Source organism: Lolium rigidum, chromosome 3 (assembly GCF_022539505.1).
Source record: "Lolium rigidum isolate FL_2022 chromosome 3, APGP_CSIRO_Lrig_0.1, whole genome shotgun sequence".
In the NCBI taxonomy this organism is placed as follows: domain Eukaryota; kingdom Viridiplantae; phylum Streptophyta; class Magnoliopsida; order Poales; family Poaceae; genus Lolium; species Lolium rigidum.
Genome location: NC_061510.1, coordinates 13,763,589 through 13,776,918, shown reverse-complemented (window position 1 = coordinate 13,776,918; position 13,330 = coordinate 13,763,589). Strand labels below are relative to the sequence as shown.

The following is a 13,330-nucleotide window of genomic DNA, read 5'->3' as shown; positions in this document are numbered from 1 at the left end:
AGCGGGTTCCGTGAAAAGAGCCGATGAGGTCGGCTTCGAGGACTCGCTTTGATCTCGTCATGCTTCTTCTTGAGCTCCTCGGCCGGATCCTCGTACTTGATCGGAGTGCCTTCCGCCATCTCGGATGTAGATGGCGATGCGGTTGATGTCAAAGATTGTCCCACCGGGCGTGCCGAATGTGCTGCGGTCGAAACCCACCGACGGGCAGCGACGGGCAACACCGTAGAGCCGGGAATCTCCCGGGATCGCGGCTGGCCCTCGGTCCCTCCGAGCGACGGCCCGCAAAGCCTTCGGCACGCACGTCCGATGCTGATGCAAGGGCGTGCCACCTGACCTATACCCGGTCGGGAAGGTGTTGGATGATGCCTCGCTTAGTTTCTCGCATGGCATACACGTAAACATTAAATACGAGCCTCGATCGGCTCTCGAGTTATCCTGTGAATCGGCTCAAGGAGCCGATCCACCCATGATGCGTACGAGGTGTACGATCAGATGGTGGTCCTGCTTGATCAAGATAAAGCTAAAACGACCTACTACGATTTAGGGTTTTCACCGCATAATCGGAACATCCTACTCGTGATCGAGCCTGGCGGCCACGCACGGTGATCGTAAACCGACCCTAGGCAAGGCCTAAAAACCAACACGAAGTTGATCCTCGGAACATCCTGTCTAGGGCTAGCAAACTACGCCCTACGCGCCACTGGATCCTTCGACCCGTTTGTAAGGCCTAACAATGCAGATATTAAACTAATCCTTGAAGAACAAGGAGCAACCACAACGGATCGGATCTACTAAATAATGATCAAGCGGGGTGCCGCCCTTACACCCAAGATAGGTGTAAGGGCGGCTAGATGCCTAAGGGTTGCACGACGATAGCATACGATACGAAGAACAATGCTAACCCTAAAACACCTATGATAACTACGTTGCTCGCCATCAAAAAGGCTTCAGCACGAGCAACGCATGAACGACGAATAAACGTGTGCTGCCTAGATCGCAAGGCAGCATGATGCTTACCCGGAAGAAACCCTCGAGACGGGGGAGTTGGCGATGCGCCTAGATTGGTTTGTGGTGAACGTGATTGTTGTTTATTTCATAAACCCTAGATACATATTTATAGTCCGTAGACTTTCTAACGTGGGAATAATCCCAACCGGGCACGAGCCCAAACTCCATCTAACCGACACGTATCCTACTATGTTACAGATACACGGGCAAACTAGCCCAAACTTGGTATACAAGGCCGATTCATGTATTTCTTCTATGTATATTCTTCAAGCCCATCTTCAATCGCGGCCCACCTCTGATCCGGTCATATTCTGGTGATAACAATTTCATCACCTGCACATCATCAACTTGCCCCACTTGGGAGCCATCATTTTCTTCGAACTTCACACTACAAGATTCGATGATAATCTTGGAAGATATATCAAAGACTCTATAAGTGTGAGATTCGGCACCGTAACCAACAAATATACCCTCCAAAGCTTTAGGAGCAAATTTAGATAAACGAACTCCTTTGATTTTATAAAAACAATTACACCCGAACACCTTGAAGTATGAGATGTTAGGCTTGTTGCCGGTGAGTATTTCATATGGAGTCTTGTTCAAGCCCTTACGGAGATAGAGCCGGTTAGAAGAGTGGCAAGCTGTGGAGATGGCTTCGGCCCAAAAATTATAGCGGGATTTGTATTCCGCCATCATAGACCTTGCCATATCCATAAGAGTCCGGTTCTTACTTTCCGCAACACCATTTTGTTGAGGGGTGTATGCAGCAGAATATTGATGTCTCATCCCCTCAACACTAAGAAAATCATTGAGTGTGTAGTTCTTGAACTCGGAGCCGTTGTCACTTCTTATTGCCATAATGAGGAGATTGTGTTGTCGTTGCACCTCGGTAGAAAAGTCAATGAAGATTTGGTTAGTCTCATATTTCTTCTTGAGAAAATAGACCCAAGTGTATCTTGAATAGTCATCAACAATCACCAAGCAATATTTCTTCGCACCAAGACTTGCATGAGTGGTAGGACCAAAGAGATCCACATGGAGGAGTTCCAAGATCCTCTTGGAAGAGATAATAGTCTTGCTTGGGTGTGGAGAATCATGCATTTTGCCTTCAACACAATCCCTACAGACACGATCTTTGGCAAAAGACACATTTTCCATTAGTCCCACAATATGGTTCCCCTTGTGGAGACTTTGCAAAGTTCTCATGTTGACATGGGCCAAGCGGCGATGCCACAACCTGTAGGATAACGTTGCATAGAAAACAAAAAATTTCCTACCGCGAACACGCAATCCAAGCCAAGATGCAATCTAGAAGACGGTAGCAACGAGGGGGTATCGAGTCTCACCCTTGAAGAGATTCCAAAGCCTACAAGATGAGGCTCTTGTTGCTGCGGTAGACGTTCACTTGCCGCTTGCAAAAGCGCGTAGAAGATCTTGATCACGATCGCTTCCGGCGCCACGAACGGGCAGCACCTCCGTACTTGGTCACACGTTCGGTTGTTGATGAAGACGACGTCCACCTCCCGTTCCAGCGGGCAGCGGAAGTAGTAGCTCCTCTTGAATCCGACAGCACGACGGCGTGGTGTCGGTGGTGGTGGAGAAATCCGGCGGAGCTTTGCTTAAGCGTGCGGGATGTGGTGGAGGAGAAAGACCGCTAGGGTTTGGGGAGAGGGGCGCCGGCTAGGGCACCCTTGAGGGTGCGGCCATGGTGGTGGCTTGAGTGGCCAGCCAGCCCCTCTCTCCCCCTCTTTATATAGGTGGAGGCCCCAAGGTTTAGGTCAAAAGAGTCCGAATAAGACCCCAACAAAACCTTCCAAGTGTCCAAACCTAGGGGGAGTGGGACTCCCCCCTTTCCTTGGTGGGGTGGCCGGCCACCATGGTGGGGAGTCCACTTGGGACTCCTCCTCCCTTAGGTTGGCCGGCCAAGGTGGGTGCCTTCCATCCTTATTTCTTCCGGACTTTTCTAGAACCTTCTAGAACCTTCCGTACAACCTTCCGGATCATTTTAATTCACATAAAATGACATCCTATATATGAATCTTATTCTCCGGACCATTCCGGAACTCCTCGTGATGTCCGGGATCTCATCCGGGACTCCGAACAAATATTCGAACTCCATTCCATATTCAAGTTCTACCATTTCAACATACAACTTTAAGTGTGTCACCCTACGGTTCGTGAACTATGCGGACATGGTTGAGTACTCACTCCGACCAATAACCAATAGCGGGATCTGGAGATCCATAATGGCTCCCACATATTCAACGATGACTTTAGTGATCGAATGAACCATTCACATACGATACCAATTCCCTTTGTCAAGCGATATTTTACTTGTCCGAGGTTTGATCTTCGGTATCACTCTATACCTTGTTCAACCTCGTCTCCTGACAAGTACTCTTTACTCGTACCGTGGTATGTGGTCTCTTATGAACTTATTCATATGCTTGCAAGACATTAGACGACATTCCACCGAGAGGGCCCGGAGTATATCTATCCGTCATCGGGATGGACAAATCCCACCGTTGATCCATATGCCTCAACTCATACTTTCCGGATACTTAATCCCACCTTTATAACCACCCATTTACGCAAGTGGCGTTTGATGTAATCAAAGTACCTTTCCGGTATAAGTGATTTACATGATCTCATGGTCATAAGGACTAGGTAACTATGTATCAAAAGCTTATAGCAAATAACTTAATGACGAGATCTTATGCTACGCTTAATTGGGTGTGTCCATTACATCATTCATACAATGATATAACCTTGTTATTAATAACATCCAATGTTCATGATTATGAAACTAATCATCCATTAATCAACAAGCTAGTTAAGAGGCATACTAGGGACTCTTTGTTTGTCTACAAATCACACATGTACTAATGTTTCGGTTAATACAATTATAGCATGATATATAAACATTTATCATAAACATAAAGATATAAATAATAACCACTTTATTATTGCCTCTAGGGCATATCTCCTTCACAACCAACCCACATCCGCCTTTCCGAATAGGCACATCGCACTTGAAGTGGTGGCCCCCGAAAAGTCCACCACATACAAGTTGCGTTCGCGATACCCAACGAAAGCGACTTTTAGAGTCTTGCTCCACAAGAGGACCACAATATCATTATCAATAAAGACGGCGAAACCCATCTTGCCAAGGGCGGAAACGGATAATAAATTGTAACCAAGGGTTTTGACAAGCATGACATCCACAAGAGTAATGTTGTGTGCAACCACAACCTTGCCAAAACCCAATACCTCGGATGTTGAATTACCGCCAACGGAGACGGTGATTTCATGAATGTTAGGCCTCAACTCCTTGACGAGATTCTTGCCGCCGGTCATATGACTTGTGCATCCACTATCAAGCACCCATTTTAAACCTCCGACGGCATAGTCCTACATGAGGTTATTTCTTGGATTTAGGTACCCATTTTTCAATGGGTCCTCTTTTGTTAGCAACAAGGGTCTTTGGGACCCAAATAGACCAAGCAATATAACCATCATAGGGGCCAACATATTTTGCATACAAATCACCATAATAATCTTTAAATAAAACATAGTGAGGGTTAGCAATTCCCGCATTATCATCATTAATAGTTTTGCCCTTGGAGGCATCACCATAAGTGATAACTTTCTTCTTTTCTTGTGCGGCCTTGGCCATCTTCTTGTTTACCTTCTTTGCCTTGGCATTAAAACCAATGCCCTCCTTCCCATTGTTTGACCTTTGCTTACTCAAAAGGTCATCCAAAGAAAGTTTACTTTGGGGAGAGGAGGCCTTAGCAAGTTCATCCTTCAACCTAGCATTTTCCTCAACAATATTTGCATGATCACAAGAAGGGGTAGAGGAGCTAGGCACATCATATGAAGCTAGCCTAATTTGAAGTTTCTCATTAGACTTAGAGAGGAGAGAGTATTCACTCTTCAAAGCTTTGTGAGCCTTGTCTAGTTCATCTAGATCCTTCAAAAGTTTCTCATGATCAACACCAAATTTGGCCTTTTCCTTTTTAAGCACTTTTGCTTTAGCCCTAGCAAGATCTCTTGCTTTAGTAAGCTTATTAATTTCATTTTGAGGCTCTTTAAGAATTTCTAGCCTCTCTTCAAGAGAGGCTATAGTTTCTTGTCCTTCCTCCAGGGAATTTTTAAGAGCGGCTATTTCAAGAGAGTCCTCTCTCTCTATTTGACATTTTTTATCAAGAGTATCATCTAATTGTGCTAGATGATGTCTACGCACGCTTCTATTCCCGTAGACAGTGTTGGGCCTCCAAGAGCAGAGGTTTGTAGAACAGCAGCAAGTTTCCCTTAAGTGAATCACCCAAGGTTTATCGAACTCAGGGAGGTAGAGGTCAAAGATATCCCTCTCAAGCAACCCTGCAATTAAGATACAAGAAGTCTCTTGTGTCCCCAACACACCTAATACACTTGTCAGATGTATAGGTGCACTAGTTCGGCGAAGAGATAGTGAAATACAAGTAATATGGATGATTATAAGTAGTAATTGAAATCTGAAATAAAAATGGCAGCAAGCGAACATGTAACAGAACTTGTTGGAAACGGTGTTTCAATGCTTAGAAACAAGGCCTAGGGATCATACTTTCACTAGTGGACACTCTCAACAATGATCACATAATTGGACAATTAGATAACTTCTCTTCACTTGTGCTACTCTGAATTACTCTCCTATTAGAATCACTAATCATCACGTAGTGGCTACAAAAGCTCCACTCAAAGTTCACCAAGTACTTGACAAACACCACTCATAGGGATATCGTCATCAAATCATAATCCAAGATAATACCGTCGCAATTTAGACCGAGTACTAACATAGCATACACACTGTCAACAATAGCTATGAAAGGGGAAATAGATCACATAAATACTATCATAGTAATAGTTAACTTCATAATCCACAAGAGATTACAATCATAGCCTACGCCAAGTACTACATGATGCACACACTGTCCTCTTTACATCATGGAGGAGGAATAGACTACTTTAATAACATCACTAGAGTAGCACATAGATTAATAGTGATACAAAGCTCATGATCACATAAAGATCACACCATGGGAGAGAGATGAACCACATAGCTACCGGTAGAGCCCTCAGCCTCGGGGGAGAACTACTCCCTCCTCATCATGGGAGACAGCAACGGCGATGAAGATGGCGATGGAGTCGATGGAGATGGATTCTGGGGGCACTTCCCCGTCCCGGCGGCGTGCCGGAACAAAGACTTCTGTCCCCCGAACTTGGCTTCGCGATGGCGGCGGCTACGTAACTTTTCGTGGAGGAAGACCGATCGATTCAGGGTTTTCGCGACGGAAGGAATATATAGGCGAAAGGGCGGCGCGAGGTGGTGCCCGAGGGGCCCACCCCATAAGGCGGCGTGCCCCCCCTCTTGGCCGCGCCAGCCTATGGTGTGGAGGCCCTGGGCCTCCCCCTGGCTTGCCCTTCCGGCTCCGTGTGTCCCTCGGAAAAATAGGAGGTTTGGCTTTTGTTTCGTCCAATTCCGGGAATATTTCCTGTGTAGGATTTCTGAAACCAAAAACAGAAGAAAACAGGAACTGGCGCTTCGGCATCTTGTTAATAGGTTAGTACCGGAAAATGCATCAAAATGATATAAAGTATGGATAAAACATGTAGATATTGTCATAAAACTAGCATGGAACATAAGAAATTATAGATACGTTTGAGACGTATCACTAGATGAATCATGAGATGTGAAACATGCTTTTTAGTGTCACCTTGCAAGTTAAGAATGAACTCATCAAACTCAAGCATTTCTTGTTTCACTTTTAAGCTAGCATGATCAACCCCTAGATCATTTGATATGTTAGGCATAGAGGGGTTAGGAGATGATACCTCGGAAGATTTAGCCATGAGGCAACTTTCTTCCTTCTCTTGAATATCCACATTGGGGGATTCAATTGGTGATGAAGAGTTGTTGGAGAGGGAAGCAAGAGCAACCAATCCATTGAAAGTTTCATTTTCTTCATCATCATCATCATCCCCGGATGTGTATTCTTCTTGAGTTGATAGCACAATAGATGTGTCCAAGGAGGACCTTGCCATGAAGCAATGAGCATTCTTGATGCGAGGGTTCTCATTGGGGGATTCAAAGAGAGATGAAGAGGGAATATTGGTGGTGGCAATGGCGGCCAATTCCTTTGAGGTTTCTTCTTCATCACTAGTACTATCATCATCCTCGGACGAGTACTCTTCCTTGGTCACTAGCACAATCCTTGATGGCCTCTTTCCCTTCTTACTCTTGTTGTAGAATTTCTTGTTGGGGGCCTTTGAATCTTTGCTCTTGTCCTTGGGAATGAGCCTTCCACCATGAGTTTCTGTATACTCATAGGGACATTCGGCTATGAAATGGCGCTTGTCACCACAATTGTAGCATGATCTTGATTTTGGGCCCAAGCTCTTGAACCCACTTGAGTTGTTTCTCTTGATGTTGTCTTCCTTGGCCTTGGATGGATCAACCCAAAAGGTTTTTGCATGGAATGCCATGTGATCATTGTAGTGGAATTCCAAATCTTCCGGATAGGACATGCTCCAAGATGTCCTATATGGTTCTTGTGGGTTCAGTTCTTCCACGATATTGACCGTCAAGGCAAGATTGGCCCCTCTTGACATCCCAATGGCACGATTGCGAGAATCTTGAGAGTTTTGTTCGAGCACCTTGAGAGCTTGCAACTCGTGCACTACTTGTTGTGAGGTGAGAGAAGAATAGCTTTCTCTCCCAACGAGAGTCTTGACATCAATGGGTTCAAACGGCATCATGCAATCAATATACTTATCCTTGATCCAAAAATCATCAATATGTTTGGCACCCACATTCCGAAAAGTATCGGCAACTGTGATAAGTCTTCTATACATGACTTGATGATCTTCATCCGGCAACCTCATGAATCCTTCGGCTTGATTCCGAAGAGCACTATACTTGTTTCTCTTCATGCTTTCACTTCCCATGAAGCTTGTGTACAAACCCTCCCATGCCTCCTTGGAGGTTGTGAAGTTCCGAATAAGAGACAAGTCTTGTGTCCCCACACTAGTTTGAATCACGTGCAAGGCAATCGAGTTGAGTTGGTTATCAACCTCTTCTCTTCTAGTCAACCTTTCGGGGTTGTAAGGCTTGTAACCTTCCAAGATAATTCTCCAAAGTTCACATATGATTTAAACTCAAATTTCCAGGTACTAAAATCTTTATCATTAAATTTGGCAGGATCACCCCTAGTGTTTATATGAGGATGGAGAACCGGGATATCGGGAGAGCGGAAAGGTGGAGCCACATTATTGTAGCTCACGCCCCCACTAGTTGCCCTAGGAGAAGCAATGGGGTTTTTAATTGTGTTTAAGTGATCACCATCCAAGGGCTTGGTAGAGGAGGGTAATGCCGAAGCACCTCCCTCTTCTAACGCACCCTTGTCGTTTTCCTTTTCGTCTATGACGGGTGCCACGGGGGGAACCGGAGTCAAAAGCTCGGAAATCATTTTTCTCATGCTTTCCATTTGAGCTTCCCTGGAGGATCTCAAAGATGATTCCATCAACTTGAGATCATCCATGGAGACCATCTTTGCGGCCCCTTCCGCAGGCGCGTCGTCCGGCATATTCTTAGGCGGTTAAGCCCGAAATAAGAGCCGAGGCTCTGATACCAATTGAAAGGATCGTATGCCGCACCTAGAGGGGGGTGAATAGGTGCTAACCAATTTTTAGTTCTTTTTCAATTTAGGCTTGACACAAAGGTAAATTCTCTAGATATGCAACTATGTGAATTTACCTATATGACAAGATCAACAACTAAGCAAGATATCGCTAAGCAACATGTAGGGAGGATAATAGGATAGAGGTAACCGAGAGTGGAGCACGCGGAGACACGGAGTTGATTCCCGTAGTTCCCTTCCTTTGCAAGAAGTTACGTCTACGTTCGGAGGAGTGTGGTCGGTACGAAAGCCAGACCAACGCCACGAAGGCTTCACTCAGGTCTCCTGTGAGCAACGCCACAAAGGCCTAGCCCACTTCCACTAAGGGATTTCCTTGAGGCGGAAATCGGGCCTTTACAAGGTTCTTGGGGCACACATCCACAACCAAATTGGAGGCTCCCAAATCTGTAACAACAACAAGAACAATATCAACTACAAACAACTAGGGTTTCCCAAAAGAGGAACACTAGCAAAGGGGCCCTCAAGCATATGAGGGGGAAATGCAAATCGCTTCGGTGAAGATGTAGATCGGGGTCTTCTCCTTCGAATCTCCAAAGATCAAGAGCTTTGGTTGGGTGGAGGAGGAGATCTTGTGATTCTTGTGTTTCTTGAGTTGGCTCTAATGGTGATGAACTTGGCAATGAAGTGAGCAGATTGGGGAGGAGGAAGAAGGGGGGTATTTATACCCCCCACCAAAATCCAGCCGTTGGGGAGATTTAGGGCCGGATTATTCGGTGTAAGTGAGGGCCGGATTATCCGCCCCCCGGAAAATCCGGCCTCTAGGAAATTCCGGGCAAAAGTCCGGCCCTGGTTCCAGAATGTTACTGCGTGACATCGTCGAAAGTCCTTAGCCAAATTTCAGGGCCCGAATATTTGCCCCGGAAAATCCGGCCTGGTGAAGTTGATGCAGCTGCTTTTTGTCTTGTTTTTCCGCAGAAAACAACCACATATACATACCTATATATTATCTGCACCATCTCATCAAACATTAGAGTATCACATATATTGACATCAAACATTCAAAACATAAACCGAGAGATGTTCTTTCACCAAGGCCACGACCAATGTTGAGGATGATGAGGCTCTGGCACATGCGATCTTGCTGCGGGAGGAGCCGGCCGCTGCGCATGGGGGTCCTAGGAAAGCAGTGGGTATTCTGTTGGTAGTAGTGCATGGTAGGAAGGGGGCGGCATGGGCCACGGTGACCATGGTGGAGGCACCATGGTGGAGGCCTGCAAGGCAAACCTCTTGGCCTCCTCTTCTGAGAGGCCAGGAGGCATGATGACTGATGCATAGCGCGGTGACACGTGTGGCGTTGGCGGCGGAGGATACTCCGGCGAGGCCTTCATGGCTAGCCTCATCGCCTCGTCCTCATCCACTCCTTTCGGCATTAAGGGGAGCTCGTCCACCTTGCCTCCTCCTTGGACTTCTCCACGAGATACGCCAGGTAGCTGAGGTAATACTCGGTGTCGTCCTGCTCCTCCTCTTCCTCCTTCTCTTACTCCTGCTTCACTGGCACGAGCGGAACAGCGTAGCTGTACTCGTCATCGACAAGAAAACCCCCGCTCGGCGCCTCGAATCCCATTCGAGTTGGCTGAATGAGTACCACATTGTAGATTCAAAGCCATATGCCAGGTCGTCGAGGAGGTCTGGCGGTAGAAGGGCTCTGTGTTCGGCAATCTCCTGCCACCATTCCCGTCCCTGCAGTGGCACCGGTGGCACGGGAACCATCTGGTGGCTAAGGTGACATCCACCAGGGAGGTGGACGTCGGTCCACCCGGGGCGCATGGCGTGCACTCGCGGTATAGGGAGCAGATCACGTCGATAGTGAAAGGGCCACGGATGCAGGCGACTCGGCCTCGGCGCCATGCTTTGGCTTCCCGCATGGCCATACCTTGCCCATGGACGAGGTCGCGCTGCCTGTGCACTAGGTAATGGAGACGGATGGAGGCTGGCGGTGGAGGAGAGCTTGGCTAGCTGTTGGCAATGGCGGGGTCAAAACCGATGCCCTTAAAAAAGGGATGGACGCGGCCTCTTTCCAGGCGTGTGCCATTGATGGCGGCGTGAAAGCCCAGCCATCGCCCGCCAGTACTGGCGCTACCGCTAAAGACGAGGCGTACCCATTGAAGGCGCCGAGCAGGCGTGCAGGTGGTCAGCGATGCGGCCGCACAGGGGTGGGCAGCGATATGGCCGCGCATGGAGGGCAATGATTCAAGCCTGGCACCACCACCATGTGGGCTAGAGTTTAAAGGAAGCGGACACTCGGTGCATCTCTGCGGTGGGACAAATTTTGGTCACTAATGCGTCTTGGTGGACAGCCTGGTCAGTTTATGTCGACCTTAAAATGGTCAAACCCGTAATTTTTTTTGCAAGACAACCTGCAAACGAGCCCGCGATCTTCATAGTTGGAGTTTCGAGGGCGTTTTTGCAGGCCAACCACGATACGGTCAACCCTCTCGCGACAGCTCGCTCCAACACATTTCGCCGATAAACTCGCTTGAGTTTGGCCAAATTCCGACGAACTTCCACATAATCCAACCAAATATTAGTAAAAATCGAACTACGCTCGCCGGAATTGGCTGCCGGTTGCGAGCAGGGTCGAAGCTGGAGGGGGCAGCGAGCAGGGGCATCGCCGGGCGGCGGGGCAGCGGGCGGAGGGCGTGTGTGGCTGGACAGGACGGGCAGGCGCGGGAGGCTGGCTGGCCGGCATAGGGGCACGCGGGGGAGAAGAAGACTTGAAAAAAAAGTTAGATTCCCGAATATGCTCTTTTAGTGTCCCGTTTTACAGTGTCTAGTCTGCGGAGGTTTTTTTCAGCCCCCAAATCGTAATTTTTTTTGGCTTACAAACGAGGTTTTTGGGTTTGTGGTTTGGGATGTCTGCTAGAGATCGATGCTCTAATATTAGGCACATATGCCTGTCTAGATTGTTATGTAGTGGGTCATCTCATAGAACTGAAATTTTGGAGAAAACAACATACTTCTAAAACAATGGTACAACTTATAAGCAAAATTGAGGTATACTTTCGATTTATTTTAGTTCCGCTGCAAGAACGCACGAGGACTTTTGCTAGTGAATAAAAAAGGAAGACAAGTCCGGTCTCGTAATCAAACATTCAAGTTTTCTTAAAAGTAGTCCTTATTTTGTGATGAAGGAAAATAAACTTGAGCAAAATCCAGGCTGGAAAGAAAGCTCATGCGTGGATCAAAGTCTTGCTATGGCTGCTGCTTGGGGTCGCGATACCCAGCATCCACGAGGACCTTCTCCTTGCTGGCTAGCTCAATGTCATTATCGACCATCATGTGGACTAGCTGTTGGAAGCCAACTTTGGGGTTCCACCCAAGCTCTCTCCTGGACTTGGTTGCATCTCCCTGAAGCCTGTCCACCTCTGCAGGGCGGAAGTACTTGTTGTCAATGACCACGTGATCCATCCAGTCCAGGCCGGCGTACCCAAAGGCAGCCTCCAAGAACTCCTCCACCGTGTGGCACTCTTCCGTGGCCACAACATAGTCGCCGGGCTTGTCCTGCTGCAGCATGAGCCACATTGCTTCCACATAGTCCCCTGCGAACCCCCAGTCCCTGCCCGCCGAGAGGTTGCCGAGGAAGAGCTTTTTCTGGAGGCCGAGCTTGATGCGGCCGACGGCGCGCGTGATCTTGCGGGTGACAAAGTTCTCGCCGCGCCGGGGGGACTCGTGGTTGAAGAGCACGCCGTTGCAGGCGAACATGCCGTAGGCCTCGCGGTAGTTGACGGTGTACCAGTGGGCGGCGACCTTGGCGGCGGCGTAGGGCGAGCGCGGGTGGAATGGCGTGGTCTCGCTCTGCGGCGGCGGCGTGGAGCCGAACATCTCCGAGGACCCGGCCTGGTAGTAGCGCATGGGCTTGGACGAGAGGCGGACGGCCTCGAGGAGGCGCAGCGCGCCCGTGGCGACCACGTCGGCGGTGTAGTCCGGGACCTCGTAGGAGACGGCGACGTGGGACTGCGCGGCCAGGTTGTAGACTTCGTCGGGGAGGATGTGGTCGAGAGCGCGGCGGAGGGAGGAGGCGTCGGCGAGGTCGGCGTAGTGGAGGCGCATGTAATGGCCGGAGGTGCGGGTGGCATGTGGGTCCTGGTAGATGTGGTCCAGCCGCTGCGTGTTGAAGTTGGAGGAGCGGCGCACCAGACCGTGCACCTGGTACCCCTTGGAGAGGAGCAGCTCCGTGAGGTAGCTCCCGTCCTGCCCCGTGATGCCCGTCACCAGCGCCACCTTCCGCGGGGCCGCCGGCGAACGCGGCACCGGCACCTCTTCTGCCCCCGCGCCGTTGTCCTTGGAGTGCAGCGTCACCATTTTCAGTTTGCGCGTAAGGGCATGTACAGCGCTAGCCCCAGTATTTATTTGGCATCTCTCAACACACAGTTGTGGAGACACTCGGCACACCAACCTCCTGCCGAGGGTTTACCGTGGAAGGACGATTCCGAGGGGCGTGCCCGGCCCGTAATTGTTTTGTTGTGGTATCTGTTGTTACCGGAGTCTCCGCTCGACCGAGGAACACCTTGAGATCATTATTCACTTTGGCCTCACGTTTGCTTCGAGATTAGGCACTACTAGGGAAGAGCGTGGCGTAGTAT

The 13,330-nt window shown here is 48.8% G+C and overlaps 1 protein-coding gene across 1 annotated transcript; it reads right to left on the bottom strand.

Moving 5' to 3' along the window:
* Nucleotides 1–11,939: 11,939 nt before the first annotated feature.
* Nucleotides 11,940–12,995, bottom strand: LOC124698565 (GDP-mannose 4,6 dehydratase 2-like). Its single transcript, XM_047231051.1, has one exon. It carries the CDS (start codon nt 12,795–12,797, stop codon nt 11,940–11,942), a length of 858 nt encoding a protein of 285 aa, XP_047087007.1. The 5' UTR covers nt 12,798–12,995.
* Nucleotides 12,996–13,330: the final 335 nt, after the last annotated feature.

Coding starts and splice junctions, on each gene's coding strand:
- LOC124698565 (XM_047231051.1), bottom strand. CDS start 12,797: ATGCGCCTCCACTACGCCGACCTCGCCGACGCCTCCTCCCTCCGCCGC.